The sequence below is a fragment of the Sus scrofa genome, chromosome X, assembly GCF_054392235.1.
Source record: "Sus scrofa isolate SSC_HxYL_T2T_F1_AM1 chromosome X, Sscrofa_HxYL_maternal_Yorkshire_Landrace_v2.0, whole genome shotgun sequence".
In the NCBI taxonomy this organism is placed as follows: domain Eukaryota; kingdom Metazoa; phylum Chordata; class Mammalia; order Artiodactyla; family Suidae; genus Sus; species Sus scrofa.
This window is the reverse complement of record NC_139401.1, coordinates 111,661,039-111,684,158: the sequence shown is the minus strand read 5'-3', so window position 1 is coordinate 111,684,158 and position 23,120 is coordinate 111,661,039. Positions and strand designations below refer to the sequence as shown.

The 23,120-nt window shown below is 38.8% G+C and overlaps 1 protein-coding gene across 14 annotated transcripts in view; it reads right to left on the bottom strand.

Moving 5' to 3' along the window:
* Positions 1 to 3,073: 3,073 nt before the first annotated feature.
* Positions 3,074 to 23,120, bottom strand: part of XIAP (X-linked inhibitor of apoptosis) — a 40,056-nt gene continuing 20,009 nt past the window's right edge. For 7 of the 14 annotated variants that reach the window (XR_014834488.1, XR_014834486.1, XR_014834489.1 and 4 more), the window contains 4 exons: positions 22,395 to 22,494; positions 20,851 to 20,929; positions 13,224 to 13,424; positions 3,074 to 7,308 (listed from right to left, as the gene is read on the bottom strand). Coding sequence is in view for 7 of the 14 variants with exons in the window: in XM_085006059.1 (XP_084862185.1) it covers positions 7,115 to 7,308; positions 13,224 to 13,424; positions 19,850 to 19,892; positions 20,851 to 20,929; positions 22,395 to 22,494 (617 nt within the window). In the remaining 7 variants the exon portion in view is untranslated. 14 annotated transcript variants of the gene reach the window in all.

Sequence of the window (23,120 nt, the reverse complement as noted above, 5' to 3'; positions counted from 1 at the left end):
CAATGAACAATGTAAGGCTACTCTGAACTTTGCAGTGTAAGGGTGAAGAATGAATTTCATTATCAAATTCAAGGAGAAAGAAAATTTCGTTGAAAAGTGGAATCAGAAGGAACTTTCAGGATGTTGCATTTTGATAGCAGGAGAAAATACAGGACGGGATCAGCAGAGTTATAAGGAGAGAAAAGAGTCGAGGATGACAGTCATTTGCAGAGAGCTGTATCAATTTAATTTACAGCTTTCAGCCATTTAGTTACTTCTGGATTTTACCTCATACCATATTCTAGTGGTTTTTAAGCTTGAGCCTCTATCAGAACCACTTGGAAGATTTGTTAAAACAGTGATTGTTGGAGTTCCCATTATGGCTCAGAGGGTTAAAGAACCTGATAAAGTGTCTGAGAAGATTCGGGTTCGAAACCTGATCTCACTCAGTGGGTTAAGGATCTGGCGGTGCTTCAAGATGCGGTGTGGGTGGCAGATGTGGCTCAGATCTAACGTTGCCCTGGCTGTAGCATAGGCTGGTGGCTGCAATTCTGATTCGACCCCTAGCCTGGGAACTTCTATATGCTGCAGGTACAGCCTTAAAAAAAAGAAGAAAAACAAACAAACAAACAAAAAAACAAAAAACAACAAACCTGGAGTTCCCCTTGTGGCTCAGCAGAAAACGAACCTAACTAGTATCCATGAGGATGTGGGCTTGATCCCTGGCCCTGCTCAGTGGGTTAAAGGATCCGGCATTGCCCTGAGCTGTGGATCCCAGATGCGGCTTGGATCCCAGTTGCTGTGGCTGTGGTGCAGGCCAGCAGCTATAGCTCTGATTCTGACCCCTAGCCTGGGAACTTCCATAGGCCGTCCTATGTGTGCAGCCCTAAAAAGAAAAGAGAAAAAAAAACAAAAAAAACCAAAAAAAAAAACGATTGCTGGGTTACACTGCAGTTTCTGTTCGGTAGGTTTGGTTAATTTTTGCATTTATAACAACTTCCCAGGTGTTGCAGATGCTTCTGGTACCCAGACCACACTTTGAAAACCACTAGTATATATACACCATGCAGTTAGCCTACTTTTTTTGTTTATTTCTTCTTACGGCCGCATCTGTGGCATATGTAAGTTCCTGGGCCAGGGGTTGAATCAGAGCTGTAGCCACCAGCCCACGCCATAGCTTCAGCAACTTGAAATCCAAGCTGCATCTACCACCTACACTGAAGCTTGCTGCAATGCCAGATCCTTAGCCCACTGAGTGAGGCCAGGGCTTGAACCCCCATCCTCACAGACACTGTGTTTGGTTCTTAATTAGCTGAGCCACAACAGGAACTCCAGTTAGCCTAATTTTATTTTTTTTTAATTTTTAAAATTGAAGTGTAGTTGATTTACATTAGTTTCAGGTGTACAACACTGTGATTCAATATTTTGTATAGATTATACTTAAAGTTATTACAAAATAATGGCTATATTTCCCTCTGCTATACAATATATCCTTGTTGCTTATTTATTTTACTTTATTTTGCTTTTTAGGGCTACACCTGCAGCATATGGGAGTTCCCAGGCTAGAGGTTGAATCTGAACTGCAGCTGCAGCTTGCGCCATAGCCACAGCACACCAGATCTAAGATACATCTGTGACTTACACCACAGCTTGTGGCAACACCGGATCCTTAACCCACTAAGCAAGGCCAGGGATTGAACCTGCATCCTCACAGGCACTATGTCTGGTTCTTAACCCACTGAGCCACAATGGGAAGTCCACAATACCGTTTTGAAGGGGATTTATTTGCCTTAATCTTCAAATAGGAGAAAAGGGGGAATAAAGTTAATTTTAATTCTTGTTTAGATGTCCATTAAAATGTAGCAGTAATAGTGGTGAGTTAAACATTCAAAATTTATGGAGCTCCTGCTGTGGGTGCAGTGTTCCCATTGCGGAGAAGGGGAAATGAATCCATGAGAATGTGGGTTTGATCCCTGGCCTCACTCAGTGGGTTAAGGATCCAGAGTGCTGTGAGCTATGAACTCCTTCCTTTCTACTTTTATGTAAGTTTGAAAATTTCTGTAAGAGAAAGCTTTGAAAATTCACATCTTGGAGTTCCCGTCATGGCGCAGTGGTTAACGAATCCGACTCGGAACCATGAGGTTGTGGGTTCGATCCCTGGCCTTGCTCAGTGGGTTAAGGATCTGGCATTGCCGTGAGCTGTGGTGTAGGTCATAGACGTGGCTCTGATCCCGCGTTGCTGTGGCCGTGGTGTAGGCCAGCGGCTACAGCTCCCATTAGACCCCTAGCCTGGGAATCTCCATATACCACAGGTGTGGCCCTAGAAAAGACAAAAAAAAAAAAAAAAAAAAAAAAGCCTTCTTCTTAACTTTTTTTTTTTTTTTTTTTTGGTCTTTTTAGGCTGCACTGCGGCATAGGAAGGTTCCCAGGCTAGAGGTCGAATTGGAGCTGTAGCTGCTGGCCCACAAAACCACAGCCACAAGGGATCCAAGCCACATCATCGACCATTATACCACAGCTTACTGTAACTCTGGATCCTTAAACCCACTGAGTGAGGCCAAGGATTGAACCTGCATCCTCATGGATCCTAGTCAGGTTTGTTTCCACTGAGCCACGACAGGAACTCTTTCTCTCTCCCTTTAAAGATCCTTTATTCCCTCACATTTTATCCCAACAGACTCATAAAAATCCTTCTCTGCCAATCTTTATGGGGAGGGGTGTTCCTATTTTTACACATGTTGAAAATTAACTTTCCATGCACTTACAGAATTCTAAAAATTAATGTGAAAGCGGATGTCTTTTTTTTTTTTTTTAACATGACATGACTTGATGTGTACCTTAATGCCTGGCCCAATGGCAGAGGATATGTTTAGGAGGTTACATTTCAAGTTTTCTTTTTTTGGGGGGGCATGCCTGCAGCATGTGGAAGTTCCCAGGCCAGGGATCAAACCCCAGCCATAGCTATAACCAGACCCACAGCAACTACAATGCCAGATCCTTAGCCCACTGAATCAGGGAACTCTTATACTTTAGTATTTTTAAGAGGGCTATTTTTTTTTCTGAGAAAGTGCAACAAATATAGACTTGTAAGATATCATTTTAAAGAATAGTGCTTTATTGAATAAAGTTTTATTCACAGAAAAATAAGCTTTAATCTATGATGACTGCCAGATTATACAGTAGAAAGCAATTTTCTTGGTTTTCCATACTGATGGAAAGGTTTCTACTAAATGAAAACAGCCATAAAATTATATTCACAAATATAGTACTCTATTTCAAATATTTCACATGATTATTCACAACACTAATACAATGACATAAGAATTAGTCATTCTGTCAGGTTAGATAAAATACAGCAGTAATGAAAAAACACAAAATTATCTAATAAAAATTACATTAAAGCCTTTGTTGGATCAAATCAAAAATGCAAATTTGTTGCTAAATACAGATAGAATGGCAAAATATCCTTATATAGTAATTTTAAATGTCACATTAATGATACACAGTATGAATGTAGTAAATACCAAAAATTAATACACATTTCTGCAAACTTTAGACTTCAAAATAGAATCTTACCACCCAAACATTAATTTAGTATTGTACAATTTGAAGTTATATGTAGTTAAGATTGTCCTATAGTATTAGTTATAAAGTGTCATTTAATATGTAGTGAAGGTTATGGTATAGAAGAAAGAAGAGTTGAAAAAATTAACATCTGAGACCTCCCTGGAGAGGTAGCTTGAAGTTTTTGTTTTGTTTTTTCCTTTGCTTTTTAGGGCCGAACCCCTGGCATATGGAAGTTTCCAGGCTAGGGTTCGAATTGGAGCTACAGCTGCTGGCCTACACCATAGCCACAGAAACATGGGATCTGAGCTACGTCTGCGACCTACACCACAGCTCACGGCAAGGCCAGATCCTTAACCCACTGAGGGAGGACAGGATTGAATCCATGTCCTCATGGATACTAGTCGGGTTTGTAACCGCTGAGCCAGAACTCATAACTTTCTTTATAAGACAGGACGTATTCTCATTTCAAAGATAAAGAAATGGCTGCCCTCTTTTTTGTTTCTTTAAATTTGGCTAAAAATAACCATATCTCTCAAATATTCCCTTCTGTTTTCTTATTTCTCTAATGGAAACGATACACAACCTACCCTATCTCTTCCACTGCTCTACCTCTTTCCCCCATATTCAACAAGTGAGTAATCAGGAAATAAAACAATGACATGGGTCTAAAGTGTACAATACGTGCTACTAATGCTGTGGTGGTAGTCTCCATTCAGAGAGTTCAAAATACCTATTTTATCCACTAAAATGAAAACGGGGAAAAAACTTCCAACACGTAAATAATATAACAACAAAAACAACAAAATAACAATACACAGGGCCAAATCACATTATATACATTCACTACACCCATCCTACCCCATCAGAGGCCCTAGCCAATGGGAAAACCAAACCAAACCAAACCAAACACAAATCTAGCAGGAAAGGCAATACAAAGCCATTAGTTAATAAATTGGAATTTACTGTATAAACACTAAATCTATTTCTCAAAAATCAAGACAAGGCTTTTGATCAGCACATCAGATTATTATGAGTAAAGATAAGTTTTTATTACAAAAAGATTTGACTCTTCACATGATTAAAATGTAGTAAAATAGGTGGTGCCTTTGAAATTTTAGGGTGAACTTTACAGAAAAGGAGTGTCTACATGTAGATACTAAGAACTATTTTGGGAAGGGGAGGCAGAGATTTGGATCTGGCTATATTTTTGACCTTGCAAGTGATCGTTCTTTGCACATTCGATGGGAAGGATCCAGAGCTTTTTATAGTGCAAATACAGACAAACATTGGTTAAGTCTTTAAAAATTTGATTAGAAGTTGGAGTGCTGAGTGATTTAAGAACCAGAAGCAACAGCATTTATAAACAATCCTTAAAATAAACTTGTGAGCCACATCAGCTTCATGCATTAAATTTCACAACTCAAGGGGAGAAAAAAACAGGTCTTGCTTAACTCTAAACATACAAGTTTTAAGAGTTTTAATGAACTGAGGCTCCCAGAACTGGAAAAGCCTTATGTTAAAACAATTTCAGTCCTTGGCCAACTAGTTTGAACTACCTACCTAACTTGGTGCTGACGTGTCTTGGAAAATACATTTTTAAAACGAACACTTTTCTCTCCTTGTAATTTAAGTTTAAATTTAAAGCTTAGGCTATACATGTAAAATTTAACTTAACGAATATATAACTAAACCTAAGTGGAAGAAAGTGCAAAGGTAAAGAACTGAGAATTTATACAGTAAAACAAAAACAGGGCAGTCATTATTTAATTAAAAAAATTCTCATTTAAATTTGCAATACTTTAAATGAATATCAAAGCAGTCATCAACAGAGATTGAGAACATAACGATACTCTTTCTCTTAGAAAATACAACAAAAATATAATTAACAGATTCATTCTCAAACTTTTCTCTGCAGTAAAATGCCTCACTCACCTCGACAACAGGTCATTGCAAGAGTCTTTGCCTGGCTGGTCTATGAAGCATTTTTAAACTTTAATTTTTTAAATCTGTATTGATTCTTACTCAAGTTTTATTTTCTCTTCAATATTAAAATAACTATTTTTTCCTGTCAATATTTTATAATTTCCAAGAGGTTTTTATGGATCTCAAAGAACATTTATTTCAGAGGTATCTATTACTATTACTAGACAAGAAATAAAAAAAAATTTAGGTAAAGACTTGACATTTTTTCCTATATACATCTTAATCATCCTAATGGTAAAAACTCACATAAAACTTTAAGATACAAGATGATATGAGAATCTCAACATGGAAAGCTGTCACTATAACTACAAGCAGTGTACAAACATGCTTCTATTTTTACCTACATAAGCTGACAGATGTTTAAAATACTGGGTTAACAAAGATCTTTTAGTAAAGTGACTTAGGCAGGCTTAAACTAGCAAGGATTAAGGATGAATCCTTACTAATTAATTGGAAGATCTGAGACATATTTTATATTTCATTTTACAAAATCAGGAATATTTATTTTGAAACAAGAGAAGACATGGTCTACCTGTCAGAAAACTACCACTCAGAAATATTTTTCATCCACAAAGCAGGAAAAACATATAAACACTTAAATTTCACATTGGCACCAAAAAGGTTAACTGCCCTGCCTTCTTGGATTAAAAAAACTAAAGCTGAGCAGTAAGTAGTTTTGCAGGCGTTTGAACATGCCTAAGCCTTTAAATCAGTAAAATACTTTCTAAAAATTCTGATTACAAAAGTAATACATACTTATACAAAATTCAAACAGAACAAAATGAAAAGAGTAGAAAGTGAAAGGCCCCTGTACAGCCCCTCTGGGACCCATGCCCACACCCCCCTCAAAAGAAACCACATTTGGTGCCTATCTTTCCAAATCTTTTCTCTATGTATACAAAACACACATACCTTCATTTGGCTCATTCTATACATAGTGTTTTGCCACTTGGATTTTACACTTAATACACCTTTGATATCTTTCCATGTCAGTACATGTAGGCTAAATGGTATTCTATCATTAAATACCCTTTTAACAATGGCAAAATTATTTTTTAAAATCATTCACCCAAGTACATGACTATAATTTTAAAACAAAATGGACAGACTACTAAAACAGAAACATCTAAAAATAATCTCTATCTTTCTACCAGTGTGGAACAGTTCATTCCTTTTTCACACAAAACAAATTATGTGATTGGGGATATTAATCTCCATGTTTTCACAGAATGCTCCATTTGTTAAGCCTATCTGAAAAGAATGAAAAATTCAGTTGATTAATTCACTAACATTTAGAAAACTAAGTCAGTGTACCACAGATACACACTGCAGTCAGTTTTAATATGATGCTTCTCAGTCTAGGGTTTCAATTAAATAACAGTGAAAAAATAGGACAATAATATAGCTAAAATCCTGAAAAATCCAGAAATTCAAATTTTATACTGCCAACTGTAAACACTGCAGTTTATGTTTTTTCCTACTTGGTAGCAAATGCTAATGAAATTCAATGCTGATTTCTGAAAGTTGGTTCACATCATACATTCAATCAGGGTAATAAGAACATAACACACCTACTGTAGTTAGACTAAGACATAAAAATTTTTTGCTTGAAAGTAATGACTGTGTTGCACATCGGACATTTGTCAATTGCTTCAGCACACTGTTTACAAGTGACCAGATGTCCACAAGGAATAAAAACCACAGCAATATTTCTATCCATACAGATTTTGCAAAGCTTCTCCTCTTGCAGGAGCCTCAGCTGTTCTTCAGCACTAATTTCTGTACAAAGAGAAAAAAAAGTGCTAAATTTTAGGCTTAGTTGTTTAAATTCATTGAAACAATATGAACCCCTACTATGTGTGAGGCACTAATCAAGTGTTGAGAGATAGGATGACTCACATATGGCATCTGCTCTTTATTAGCTTGCATGCTAATGGGAGAGAAGGACATGAGCTAAGGCTATGGAGGTAAGCATAAAAATGATAAGTGCCATAATAAAGTTACATACAAAGTGCTCTGGGACAAGATGAGAGAATAAGTTCTTCTGTCCAGACTAGGTGGGGAAGGCTTCACAGGTTGGTGGCGATTGGGTGGGGGTGGGGGGGAAAGAAGAGTGGCATTTAAAAATGGGCAGCATGAATTCCTGCTGCAGCATCTCTGCAGAGCCAGGACGCAGGTGCAATCCCCAGCCTGGCACAGGGGGTTAAAGGATCCAGCAATGCTGCAGCTGTGGCATAGGTCACAGCTGTGGCTTGGATCTGATCCCTGGGCTCAGGAACTCCTTATGTGTAGACTTTAGGGCCACTTCTGAAATGGGATAAGCAGGATTTGGTGGCTGACTGGATGTGAGGGATGAGGAAGAAAGAGGAAATAAAGTTGATTACAGGTGGCACCAAAGTATTTGCTTAATTCAGCCTTTCTCAAACTAAGTTTTGTAAAATGTTAACAAATATGCCATAAAAATGTGTTTCACAGCCATACATAACTATAATTACAACAACATCAACAACAGCAGCAGTTAATATGTACTAGGAACTATTCCCAATGTATTACATATTTTAACAATCTTTGTAATCATTGCATACCAGTGGTTTCCAAATTAAGCCTCAAATGAGAATCACTTGGGGCATTTTTTTAGAACAATAGATTCCTGGGCCCCATTCACAGAATCTAAAATTTCTGGGGTTGAGCACACTGGTATTTGGGCACCACGGCTATCAAGTTCAGGGCAGTGTAATAAAATGTACATCCCCTCTTAGAAATTCATAACGCATTTCCTTATTTAACTACAAAGCTCATTTTTCATGGCATCTCTTCTAACATCCTGGGGGAAATTATTCTGAAAACAAGTTTGGAAAACAGTGGTCTAACTTTATTCAACAAGTACTTACTAGGCATTAGAGATAGAACAATTAACAAATATATAGACCCTTAGGCTCCCAATCATTCATAGCCAAGTAAGGAACACATGTAGATAGGAAATTATAATACAGTGTGATGAGAAAGGTAATTATACAATGTGTTATGAAGAACACAGTAAGGGAGTGTGTGCACACACACATAAAGGGAAGGCTTCCCAGAAAAAAATTATACCTAAACTGGGTCCTAAAGGATGCACAGGAGTAAACTAGGAGAGGGAGAAGGCCCTGGCAGACAGAAGCAGTGGGACAAGAGGGTTCTGGGTAGAGGAAATGTCAAAAGCACGCTCCAAGGGGAGAGACAGAACCAAGCCTACGAGTGCAAGGTAAGGCCTGGGAAGAGAATTTGAAGGGAAAATAGCATGAGATGATGCTATAGAAGGTTAGTAGGAGCCTGATGATGAAAAATTTGGCAACCCATGTAAAGAAATTTGAGTTTGACACCAAGGGCCCCGGAAGCCAGTGAAGGGTTTTAACCCGGAAAGAGAGGTCAGATTTGTACTTCAGAAAGGCTTTCTTGGTGAGGGGTGAAGAAAAGGATTATTTATTCTCTTTTTTCTTCAAAAGCGACCTCCTGGGGATAAGCAAAACCATCAACTCAAACATGGAGCATAGAGAAAAGAAGATAGAGTGCTTGCCCTAAAGAAGCTTGTCTAATGGGTAGGAGAGAAAAGAAAACAGTTCCAAAACAAAGTTACAAATGCCTTAACAGCAGAGAGTAGAGAAGAGGGAGCTGCGAACTCTGTTACGGATATTGCGAAAAACTTAAAGAAGTGACCTTTGAGCTGAGCCTTGAGGGATGAGTTCAAGAAAAGATGTAGGGAATTGGGGGTGGAGTGGGGAATGAGGCTCACAAACAGGAAAAAGGCATTCAGAGCACAGGAAACAAGAGAAGTAAAGGGACGACATTATGAGCATCTGGCCAAAACAGTCAAAATAAAGTGTATATTCATGCCGTTGCCGTGACTGTGGTAACCAGCATGAGTTGAGCTAGCCCACCAGAGGAATACTGAAAAGCAGTGACTTGGTTAAGGGAAAGCACTGAGATGACGAGCTTCCTGCTGCCATCCGCAAGCAGAGGGACTTGGAGATCATGAAGAAGTAGCAGAAAAAAAGCAAATGAGTAGGGGAAACCCAAGTAACTTTGTGGCTTCATGTCCAATCCTCCTGTAGTGCTATAGGTCCCAGCCTCACACAGCATTCCCTTTGCCCTGAGTCTACAGCAGGTCCCTTTTGTGCTTCCTTTCCCTCAGGGGGCCTCTCCTACACCAGCCCCCTCTCCTGGCCAGGCCTGTGGTTCAGGGGATTACCCCTTCTCAGTGTTTTTATTTAAATGGTAGCTTTGTGGGAATTTCCTCTGTGGCAGAATCAGCAGCAGCTTGGGTTGCTGCGGAGGCATGGGTTTGATCCCTAGCCTAGGGTCACGGGTTAAAGGATCCAGTGCAGTCACAGCTGTGGCTCAGATTCAATCCCTGGCCCAGGAACTGCCATATATATGCTGCAGGTGAGGCCATAAAAAAAAAAAAGTAGCTTTGTAATTCCAAGACAAATCAAAAAGAGGAAAACAATTAAGTGATTTATGCATTACTTTGGGATGCGATGCCATAATGAGTAAAAAAGGACAATGGACCAGATACTTAGAGTAGTCAAATTTAAAGACACAGAAAGTAGAACGGTGGTTGCCAGGGGAAGGGGGAAATGGGGAGTTGTTTAATAGGTACAGAGTTTTAGTTTTGTAGATGAAAGTTCTGGAGATTGATTACATAACAATGTGAATATAGTTAAAGCTACCAAACCATACCCCTACAAATGATTCAGATGGTAAATTTTATGTGTATTAACCACATTTTTTTTCTAAATTAAAGAAAAAAGAACATTGGGCCAGAAGTCAGGAAACCTGAATTTTACTCCCTACTGTCTGAGTGACCTTGAGTAATAGCACATCTGTACTTCAGTTTTCTCACTGAAGCAATGAAAATTATTGAGTGATCTTTAAGTTCCTTTGGTTCTGATTGCTTGCAATTCCATGTTACAGATCACAATGGATGAAATGTCCTGCCTACCAAACACCAATATCATGGACTCTAATTTTCCTACCTTATTTTAGCCTTGAATACAGACACTTGAGATGGTGATGCTCTGGGCATTTTTTCCAGACTAATAATTTACCTCTGGCAATTCCTTCACTCTAGCCTTTAGATTCTACATCCTTTCCTAAAGCACCTTTCTCCTACTTTTTACAAGGCCCTCTTCTAGATTGGGAGATTTCTGGCACATAGCATTAAAGGCAGTATCTAGATCGTTTTTGATGTTACTTGTTAATATTTTCACTATATTATTTTAAACCATTTTACTTATTTATTTTAGGGCTGCATCTATGGCATATGGAAGTTCCCAGGCTAGGGGTCAAATCGGAGCTGTAGCTGCCAGCCTACATCACAGCCACAGGAACACGGGATCCAAGCCCCATCTGTGACCTACACAGCAGCTCACGGCAATGCCAGATCCTTAACCCACTGAGCAGGGCCAGGGATCAAATCCGAGTCCTCATGGATACTAGTCCAGTTCGTTACCACTGAGCCACAGAGGAACTCCTTGAGCCACTTTTATTTTTATTTTTTGTCTTTTTTTTTTTTAGGGCTGCATCGGCGGCATATGGCGGTTCCCAGGCTAGGGACTAAATCAGATTCGTTAACCACTGAGCCACGACGGGAACTCCCCCAAATACTTCTGATGCAAACACCTTCAGGTACCAGAAGGCTCCCATTGTGGCTCAGCAGGCTAAGTTCCTTAGCCTGGGAACTTCCATGTGCCGCAACCTGTGGCCCTAAAAAGCAAAAAATAAACAAATAAATAAAAAATAAAAATCATTAATGTTAAATTGTTTTATGACATTTAATTATCTGAATAATGTTTCAAAAGCATCTGAAATAAAGATCAAAAGGATCTTTAATGTTAAAAAAAAGTAAACTTCTAGGCTCATTAGCACTCAGAATTCTCATCTTTTGGTAGAGATGGTCAAAAGCTTAGAGAATGATTATAATAATGTACCCCAAAATGTACTCAGTTTGAAACCTCTTCTTTAACCTTCAATGTTGCTGACAAGCTCTACAGCAGCTGCCATCCTTAAAGGAAAAACTTGTATATTTTAATGTCTTTTTTTCCTAATAGGAGTTTATATACTTCTCTTCTACATTACTTAATACACCTTCTATATATGATTCACAGTATTAAAATGCCACTCATTCAAGCTCTATTTAGCAATATAACTCCTTTATATATTTACATCATATGAAAAGTTGCAGAACACTCTAAATCCAAGTAGTTTCAACTACAAAACTTACGATCTACACACAGTGATAAAAGTTAGCCTTCATTGTCCTTTAAAATAGAGCATAAACTCACACTTTTAAAATTAATGGATCAGTGGATCTTCCTTATATACTGCAGAAAAAAATAAACTGTAAAAACTTTATTTTGTTTTTTTGGCCACCCTGTGACACATGGAGTTCCTGGGCCAGGGGTCAGATCTGAGTCGCAATTGCAACCTACTCTGCAGCTATGGCAACACGAGATCCTTTAATCCACTGTGCCAGGGACCAAACCTATGTCCCAGCACTCCAGAGATGCTGCCAATCCTGCTGCATCACAGTGGGAACTCCTGTAAAAACCTTTTAAGACAATGAGGAAAATTAAAACCAACTGAATTTCAGGGAGTTCCCACTGTGGCTCAGTGGATTAAGAACTCAACTAGTAACCATGAGGACACGGGTTTGATTCCTGGCCTTGCTCAGTGGGTTAAGGATCTGATGTTGCTGCAAGCTGCAGTGCAGGTCACATATGCAGCTCAGATCTGGTATTGCCATGGCTGTGGCTGTGCCTACAGTGTAGGCTGGCAGCTGCAGCTCTGATTCAACTCCTAGCCTGGGAAGTTTCACAGGCTGCAGGTACAGCCTTAAAAAGAAAAAAGAAAAAGAAAACCAACTGAATTTCAGATGAAATTATGTTAAGTGTATTTGATAATTGTATGCTATGGGCTAAATGTCTAGTTATCTCCCCAAAATTCATGTGCTGAAGCCATAATCCCCAATGTAATGGTACTTGGAGGTGGGGCCTTTGGGAGAAAATTAGGTTTAGATGAGGTCACAAGGATGGGACTCCATGATGGGATCAATGTCTTTATAAGAAGAAGATGAGAAAGCAGAGAGCTCTCTCTTGGCCATGTGAAGACATAGAGAAGGCAGCCCTCTGCAAGCCTGGAAGAGTCCTCCTTACCAGGAACCAAATCTGCCTACACCTTGATCTTGTATTTCCCAGCCTCCAGAACTATGAGAAACAAATGTTGTTTAAGTCACTTAGTCCACGGTACTGTTCGAACAGTCTGAGCAAGCTAACACACATTATCAAGGTTATCTTAAAAAAAGTCCTTACCTGTTAGATATTTACTCAAGTATTTATAGGTAAATGATACATAGAATGTCTGGGATGTACTTTGAAATACTACAACAAAAAAAAGTTGGGGAAAGAAATGAAGCAAGATTGGAAAAGTGTTGATAGTTACTGAAGCTGGTTGATGGGTATGTGAAGGTTCATTATCCTGTTCTCTCCACTTTTGAGTATGTTTGACATTTTCCATAATAAAAAGTTTTAAAAAAATGTTTATCCTAATGGGAATATGAGAGGAGAGAAATGAATGGGCCACAAAGTCATATAAGATACTACCCATAATGAAGTGATGTTAGGTGTTTCTTGTTTTTTGAAACCAGGCATACATACCTTTCTGTAATGAAGTCTGACTTGATTCATCTTGTGCATTGTCTTTCTGAGCACTCACTAAATCTGCAACCAGAACCTCAAGTGATTTATAGTTGCTTCCAGATGTCTCAATCTTTTCCTCCATTATTTTCTTAATGTCCTTGAAACTGAATCCCATTCGTATAGCTTCTTGTACCATAGGATTCTGGAATATGGTATCATCTGAAACGAGAATTGGTGATGAAAATAATCATAGTTTATTTTCATCAACACAACTTAAGAGCAAAGTATAGTTAAAAGAAAAATTTAAGCAGCAAGCAAAAAAAATCAAAACCAAAGCAGCAAACCAAAGCTGCATAGGAAAGAGGATTTTGAAATAGTGAGGCACTGAAGAATCACTTTCAGAATCTTATAATAGAAATGCAGTGAGGGAGTTCCCTGGTGCTCAGCAGGTTAAAGATCCAGCATTGTCACTGCTGTGGCTTGTTGCGGGGGGTGGGATTACTGCTGTGGTGTGGGTTCAGTCCTTGGCCTGGGAACTTCCACATGCCATGGGTGAGGCCAAAAAAAATACAAGTAGGTATTTTGTAGAACTATGAATTGAGATTAGGTGCTTTAAAGACTATGATGAGGGAGTTCCCGTTGTGGCTCAATGGAAACAAACCCGACTAATATCCATGAGGATGTGGGTTCGATCCCTGGCCCTGCTCAGTGGGGTCAAGGATCCAGTGCTGCCACAAGCTGTGGTATAGGTCACAGATGTGGCTTGGCTCTGGCATTGCTGCGGCATAGGCCGGCAGCTGCAACTCTGGTAAAACAGATAAGAAAAGGGTTAAGAGCATCAAAAATTTGAACATCTTTCAAATCAGCTGTACCCATTAACAACTAACATAAAGTACTTAAAAGGGTGGATGTCTTTACTGAGTCACCAGCAATTATTCTGAAAAAAATCAAGAGAAATAGAGAGATGTCCCAGTCTGTGATCTTGAATGTATCAGTTTCCTATCCTCAGACTAAGTTTCTGCAGCTGAGGGGGGTGGACTAGCTAAGGCAGGAAAGCAAATAGAAACTCACTTTAATAATACTCAAAGAAGGAATACACATTGTGATGTGCTAAAGAGGAGAATTCTATCCTTTGACTCATCAATTCCACTCTTGGGAATTAAAAATGAGAACATATGTCCACCAAAGACATACACAAGAATATTCATAGCAACATTATTTATAAAGCCCCAAACTGTAAATAATTCAAATATCTATCATCAGGTGAATGGATAAATTATGGTATATTCAAATACTACACAGCAAGAGAATGAACTACTGCCAGACAACATGGATCAATCTCATAGATATGATAAGCAAATCATCATCATAATGATGAACCAGAGGAAAAAAGGAGTATATACTGTATGATTACATTTTTAAGATGTTCAAATCTAATCTATGGTAATAGTAGAATATAATTTGGGGGTGGATATTTATTGGGAAGAAGGCCTGAAGGCACTTTCTGGGGTGGTGGAAATGCTCTATATCTTGATCTGGATAATGGACACACACACACACGTTAAAATTCACTGAGTTGAACACTTATGATTAGTGCACTTTGAGCATTTTATGTATATTATACCTCAATAACGGTTTTTAAAAGTGGAAGCTGGAAAGGGAGATATATAGGGATTTGATTATGAAGAATATTATATGGTAGGAAACTAACTTAAGACTTGTGGGTTTTTTGTTATTGTTTTTGCTTGTTTGTTTTTTGGCCACATCTGTGGCACATGGAAGTTCCCAGGCCAGGGATCAAACTCACCACAGCAGTGACCCAGCCATTGCAGTGACAACACTGGATCTTTAGCCCACTTCGCCACAGGACAACTCTTAAGATTTATGTTTGATAAAGAAAAATTCTGTTAAGATGTTATAATGCAGGAGTTCCCATTGTGGCTCAGCAGTTAGTGAACCTGACTAGCATCCATGAGGATGCAGGTTCGATCCCTGGACTCACTAAGTGGGTTAAGGATCTGGTGTTGCAGTGAGCTGTGGTGTAGGTTGAAGACGTGGCTTGGATCCCATGTTGCTGTGGCTGTGGTGTAGGCTGGGGGCTACAGCTCCAATTGGATCCCTAGCCTGTGAACCTCTACAGGTCAAGAGTGCGGCCCTAAAAAGACAAAAAGACCAAAAAAAAAAAAAAAAAAAGATGTTATAATGCAGATAAAACCAGTTATGAGAGTACAATAGTCTGGATGGGGAATAAAGGCAGGGACTATGGCAGAATCTGTGGATTTTAGATAATCTATAGATTTTATCATTTTTAAAATTTCTTTTTGTCTTTTTCCTTTTCTAGGGCCGCTCCTGTAGCATATGGAGATTCCCAGGCTAGGGGTCTAATCGGAGCTGTAGCCACCGGCCTACGCCAGAGCCACAGCAACGTGGGATCCGAGCGATGTCTGCAAGGCCAGATCCTTAACCCACTGAGCAAGGCCAGGGATCGAAACTGCAACCTCATGGTTCCTAGTTGGATTCGTTAACCACTGCGCTACAACGGGAACTCCAACACTCTATAGATTTTAGACAAAGGTGGAACTCATTAGACCCAGTAACTCATTAAATTCTGAGGAATTAAGGGACAAAAAGAAGTTAAAATGACTCAAACTACCAGGTGACTTTGTGAATTATAGTACTATTAACTATAATAGGGGGGCGGGAGGAGGAAGACCAGAAATGAAATCAGTCTGAGTGCTTTTAGTTTTTAAGATTTTTAAATTTTATTTATTTATTTATTTAGTCTTTTCTAGGGCCGCTCCCGCAGCATATGGAATTCCCAGGCTAGGGGTCGAACTGGAGCTGTAGCCACCGGCCTACACCAGAGCCACAGCAGAGTGGGATCCGAGCCGCGTCTGCGACCTACCCACAGCTCACGGCAACACCAGATCGTTAACCCACTGAGCGAGGCCAGGGATTGAACCTGCAACCTCATGGTTCATAGTCAGATTCGTTAACCACTGCGCCACGATGGGAACTCCTAGTTTTTAAGATTTTTTTAATAAAAATTTTTTTTTATTTACTTATTTTTTTGGCTGCTGCATATAGCAGCTGGATGTGGGATCTCAGTTCCCAGAGCAGGGATTGAACCTGGGCTGCAGCAGTGAAAGCACCATGTCCTAACCACTAGGCTACCAGGGACCTCCCCTGAATGGTTTTTAGACATGCTGAATTTGAGCTGTTTTTGAGATTTTGGGGTGGAGATGGCCAGATGTCAGCTGGACATCACTCTTTTCTGGTTTTATTAATTGATTGATTTCTAACATTTTAATTTAACTATTATTATTTTTGCTGCATCCATGGCATGCAGAAGTTCCCCAGGCCAGGGACTGAACCCGTGCTACTGTAGTAACCAGAGCCATAGCAGTGACAATGCTGTATCCTTAACCCACTGAGCCATAGGGCAACTCCTGATTGTTTCTTTGCTGGCTCCTCTGCCCACCTAATTAGACTTTGGTGGTTCCCTTTCATTCCTTCATCGATTTTTTTTTTTAACCATCTTATGGACATCATCCTCCCCACACAACCTCATTTTTTTTTTTTTTTGGGTGGGGTCACACCTGTGGCATATGGATGTTTCCAGGCTAGGGGTCAAATTGGAGCTGCAGCTGCTGGCCTACACCACAGCCACAGCAAAACCAGATCCAAGCCACATCTACGACCAACACCACAGCTCATGACAACACCGGATCCTTAACCCAGTGAGCGAGGCCAGGGACTGAACCTGCATCCTCATGGATATTAGTCGGGTTCTTAACCCACTGAGCCACAAGGGAACTCCTAACCACCTTTTTTTGAGTTCTAGGTTTTAATATCCACCTACATGGATATTCCACAGCTATCTCAACCTCAGGTTGCTAAAAACCAAAAGCAAGTATAATGGGCTATCCACATGAAAAAGAATTAGAAGAACCTCCTACTTCATACCATATACAAAAATTAACTCAAAGTGGATAAAAGACCTGAATATAAGAGCTAAAACCATAAAAAACCTAGAAGAAAACACAGGTGACCTTGGATTAGGCAAGGATTTCTTAGATATGACACCAAAAACATAAGCAACAAAAAATAGACAATTGGATTTCATCAAAATTTAGAAGTTATATGCTTCAAAGGACACCAACGAGAAAGTGAAAAGACAGAATGGGAGAAAATATTTGCAAATCATAGCTGACAAGGGACTTATAATCCATTAAGATATATAAAGAACAATTACAATTCCATAATAAAAAGACAATTAACCCAACTAAAAAATGAGCAGAGGAGATGAACAGACATTTCTCCAAAGACATACAAATGGTCCATAAGCACATGAAAAAATGCCCAACATCATTAGCTATCAGGGAAATGCAAATCAAACCACAAGGAGATATTTCTCCACAATGAGCCACCTTCACTAGGATGGCTGTAGTAAGAAGACAGACAACAAGTGTCAAGAAAGTTGTGAAAAAACAAACTGGAACCCTCATACAAAGCTGATGTAATATAAAATGGTGCAGCCACCTTGGAAAACTGTCTGGCAGTTCATCAAATTTAAACATAGAGTTATCACATGACCCATCAATTTCAATCCTAAGTATATACCCAAGAAAGCTAAAAACTTAGGCCCACACAAAAACATGAACAGGGAGTTCCCTGGTGGTCTACTGGTTAGGACTTGGCATTTTCAATGCTTTGGCTTGTGTTCAATTTCTGGTCTTGGAACATGAGATCCCACATCATACTGTTGCATGTTGCAGCCAAAAAAATGTTTTTAATTAAAGAAAAAAAACCTGGGAGTTCCTACTGTGGTTTAGAAGCTGACTGCAGTGGCTCGGGTTGCTGTGGAGGTGTGGGTTCAATTCCTGGCCCAGTGCAGTAGTTTAAGGATCCAGCATTGCCACAGCTGTGGTGTAGGTTGCAGACGTGGCTCAGATCTGGCATTGCTGTGGCTGGGTGCAGGCTGGGAGTTGCAGCTCTGATTGGACCCCTAGCCTGGGAACTTCCACATGCAACAGATGTGGGTCTAAAAAGCACCCCCCCCACTAATCCTAAACCAGAGCAAGAGTCTCATTAGTCACAAAAAGAACAGTAAGCAGCGAAAGGATGATTACTATCAGGAAATGTTAGGAGTTCCCTTGTGGTGCAGTGGGTTAAGGATCTGTCATTGTCACTGCAACAGCTTGGGTCACTGCTGTGGCATGGGTTTGATCCCTGGCCTAGGAACTTCCATATGTCATGTGTATGGCCAAAAAATAAATGAATAAGAGAAATGTTGTATTTTTTTTCCCACTGTTCAACATGGGGACCAAGTTACACATACATGCATACTTAATTTTCGCTCCCATTGTTGTGTTGCGATGTAAGTATCTATACATAGTTCTCAATACTACACAGCAGGATCTCATTGTAAGAGAAATGTTATAGAATCTTTGCTTCTGGATAATTTCAAAAATACGGGATGGAATAAATGATTTCTCTCTCTCTCTCTCTTTTTTTTTTTTTTGCTTCTCTTAGGGCCGCACCTGTGGCATGTGGAGGTTCCCAGGCTAGGGGTCTAATTGGAGCTATAGCTGAGCAACTCGGGATCCGAGCCACGACTGTGACCTACACCACAGCTCATGGCAACGCTGGATCCTTAACCCACTGAGCAAGGCCAGGGATTGAACCCACAACCTCATGGTTCCTAGTCAGATTTGTTTCTGCTGCGCCACAATGGGAACTCCCATAAATGACTTCTTAAACTGTATAATTTATATACATTACAAAACCCTTATCAAATAATATCAAAGTGGCTCTCCTTCTCTAGCATATTTATGAATATATATAGTAGTATTCTCTTGCCTTGTAATCCTTAAAATACTAAATAGATCATGCTATGAGTATAGGGAGTAGGGAATCATCACGAATACTCTAAATTTATTATTTTTCAAATGCGATGCCCAGGTTGAAAATGAGATCTGTAGTGTGATGTGGGATTCAGAAGACCTTATTTACAGTCCTAGTTCCCCTAAAGATTTGTAATATAATCATGGGCAGGTCACTTAACTTCTGTTTCTTCATCTGAGAGGTGGGATAACAATATCTTTGTTGCTTAACATAATATCTTTTTCTGCATACTTTTTTCCCTGCATACTTTTTATTTTTAAAGATGTCTATGATGTTTTATCTTTGTGATAAAAAACCTCTACCTCTCTATAAGGTAATGGTAAACAAACCAAACCGTACTCCTCTGTGAAGAAGCTGGTGAAGAGAAAAAGATGGCATGGGATAAGGAATCACGTAGGTTAGGGCCGGTCATTAGTAGAACACTGGATTCACAATCCTGGCTAACTGAAGAAATTCCAGGGACAAAAATACATTTAATCCTCCTTGTTGTGATTTTAACAGAAATGGCAATGGACAGCCTACGGCTGTTCCTCTCAAACTTGAAAAAACTGTTTAACCTCTGAATGAATGTTCCTAATATATAAATATCCAACTTAAATTTATAGGTACTTCATTAATTCTTTAATTTATAGCAATCTTATCTCAAATAAATATACCTCGAGAGAATCAGTTTATCTTTCCACCTTATATATAACAGCTATAGTAAATTGGCAAATTATTTTAGTAAGTATATTTACCAATTCTTTTAGTTAATGATGGTGTTTTTTCAGCACTTCTCACCTAAAATAGAAATATGAATTGTAAGTTAGAATTCTTCTTCTTCTTCTTTTTTTTTTAAATCTTTTTAGGGCTGCACCCACGGCATATGGAGGTTCCCAGGCTAGGGGTCTAATTGGAGCTGTAGCTGCCGGCCTACGCCAGAGCCACAGCAACACGGGATCCAAGCCGCGTCTGCGACCTACACCACAGCTCACGGCAACGCCCAATCCTTAACCCGCTGAGCGAGGCCAGGGACCGAACCCACAACCTCATGGTTCCTAGATGGATTCGTTTCTACTGCACCATGACAGAAACTCCTAGAATTCCTTTGGGTAGAAGGCAATTGCCTCAATTTTAAAAGTTACATTAATAATGAATTTATTAATTGGCTTTACTCCAATTTAACATATGAGTAGTCATAAGAGGCACAGACTGATGAAGCTAGAAGTTAAAAGATCATCTAACCCAATCCATTCATTTCAGACAAGACAAGAAGGTGAGGCTCAGAGAGATTAAACAACTTGATCAAGACAATATAGTTCATGGCAGGGCCATAATGGCAACTCTTGTCTCCCATTCTAGTCCAGGGCTCTTTGCACATAGTACTGATGCTTTGGCCACCCCAGGCCACACTATCAACTTAGATACATTTTTGAGATTTTAAAGACTGTCTATGAAAAGATAAGAACTATTTATGAATATAAATCACATTATACAGTATAATTTCAGAAGGCTGAGTGATTTAAGTATTTTACTTCTTCAAGCCCATTTTTGCCCTGAGCAAAACTTAAATCAGTTCAATTCCCTTTTCAAAAATATGCTTTGGATTAAGAAAAACTAGCACTCTTCAAGATCTCCCCTTTAAGCTCGCCACATATTATTAATTTAAAATACTGTACTGTGAATTTTACTCCAAGAAATCATTGCAAAACAAGTTGTGTAATATTTGAAAATACATAATCTATAATATATGACTTACCAGAGACTCCTCAATTGAATGTGTTAAATGAATACTGTTTATATATTCTTGTCCCTTCTCTTCTAACAGATATTTACACCTAAACAATTAAAATAAAGTTAAACTCTAGTAACTCATAAATTAGTAAGGTATAAGTAAAAATATACTTTCCATCATCTTAATTCCATTAACTTGCTTTTTGATCTAAGGAGCCACAAAATAAAATGTTATTCAATTCTCTATCCAACCTTTATTTTAAGGTTAAAATAATGTTCCCATTGTTATCTTAATATGCTAATGTTAGTAGAGCAAAAAATATAAACTTGAGACCCTTCAACTTTTAAGCAAGTTATTAAATTAGCACCTTGATATTTTAAAAGAAGCTTTAAATAGTTAATCTTTTTTTGGGGGGGCATGCAGAAGTTCCTGGGCCAGGGATCAAACTTGCACAACAGCTGTAACCAGAGCCACAGCAGCGACGCTGGATCCTTAACCTACTGAGCCACAAGGGAATTCCTTAAATCATTAATCTTACTGAGTTTTATTTAGATTAACTAATTGTACATTTTAAAGGAATTTTTTAGGCTTTCAGTCTTTCCTTTTAAGGTTGCTAAAGGTTAAGATTTATTTTCAAGTTACCATTTTGAAATTTCAAGTTGTACTCTTTTGCAGGCCAAAAATTCATATCACTGTACGCATCTGTGTACTTTATTTTATTTATTTTGGTTTTTTTTTGTGTGTACTTTATTTTAAAGAGGCAAGATGACAAAGAGACATTTAGAATGTCATCATTTTAAGATGCTACTAACTGTAAACAGCATGATTATATGATGTACCACCACTGCCAATTACATTATCACCCACCATCACATGTGTCCAGATTTTACAAATTTAAACTGTGAACAATTATGTGTCTTAGAATCAGTGAGATTCAGCAGTATTTGCTAAAGGGGTGTGATAAGTTCTCTGCAACATGGGTTCTCTTGTCCCCATCATTAAAGAGCCCACTTCCTACAACAACAAAAGCAGACATTCCTAATTTGGTGTTTAGAAATGGAATCATCTGGAGCTCCTGTCGTGGTGCAGCAGAAGCGAATCCAACTAGGAACCATAAGGTTGTGGGTTCAATCCCTGGCCTCGCTCAGTGGGTTAAGGATCCGGTGTTGCCCTGAGCTGTGGTGTAGGTTTCAGATGAGGCTCTGATCTGGCATTGCTGTGGCTCTGGCGTAGGTTGGCAGCTGTAGCTCCGATTGGACCCCTAGCCTGGGAACCCCCATATGCTGCAAGTGCGGCCCTCAAAAGACAAAAAAAAAAAAAAAAAAGAAAAAAGAAAAGGAATCATCTGAATGTCATATTTATGATACATAATATTTTGGTCACCAGAGAAAGCTTAGGTTTTTATTTTTTTTTAAATATATAAAGTAGGTGACCCCATTTTTATAAACCTGGTGCAAATTTTGATCCACTGGTGAAGGCAAAAATAGTTGAGGTGAAAAGTTATTCAAATTTTCTCACTGCATACAGTCTAACTTGCCTGTCACTGAATGAACATTTAAATACCTTACCCTGGATACCACTTCGCATGCTGTTCCCAAGGGTCTTCACTGGGCTTCCAATCTGTTAGCCCTCCTCCACAGTGAAAGCACTTTACTTTATCACCTTCACCTAAGAAAACATAAAAGTAAAAAATAAATGTATTTGTGTAATTACAAGCTTACACAAAACACCCCTTTAAATACTATAAAATTAAGCATTTCTAAATCACATGAAAACCTCAGAGCTTAAAAGAAGATATCTGAATTCACATCTAAGTAACAGATAAGCTCATTTGAGGAGGAAATACACATTAAATTCACTGATTGAATTTGAGGTATTTTACAGAAGACAAAAACAAAATTTCCTAATCTTTATGTGAAAAACTACAATTGGTTTTAACATGTCATTTGGGGCCATCAATTCTACACTTAATTTTTGTTTTTCTTTTGGCCTTGCTCTGTGGCATGTGGAAATTTCCAGGCCAGGGATCAAATCCAAGTCATAGCAGTGATCCGGGTCACTGCAGTGACAATGCCAAGATCCTTAATCTGCTGTGCCACAAAGGAACTCCTACACTTACTTTTTTTTCAAACTGAAACTTTAACAATAAAGTTCAGTATAATGAAATTACAAAGTAAGTTTCTTTAAGGTTATAGCAATATGGCACTAAACAAACTTGCAAGATTTGCTATATGATACTAAGTAAATAAACTACTGAAATAATTGATATTTTGTATTTTGGCACCCAAAGTAAA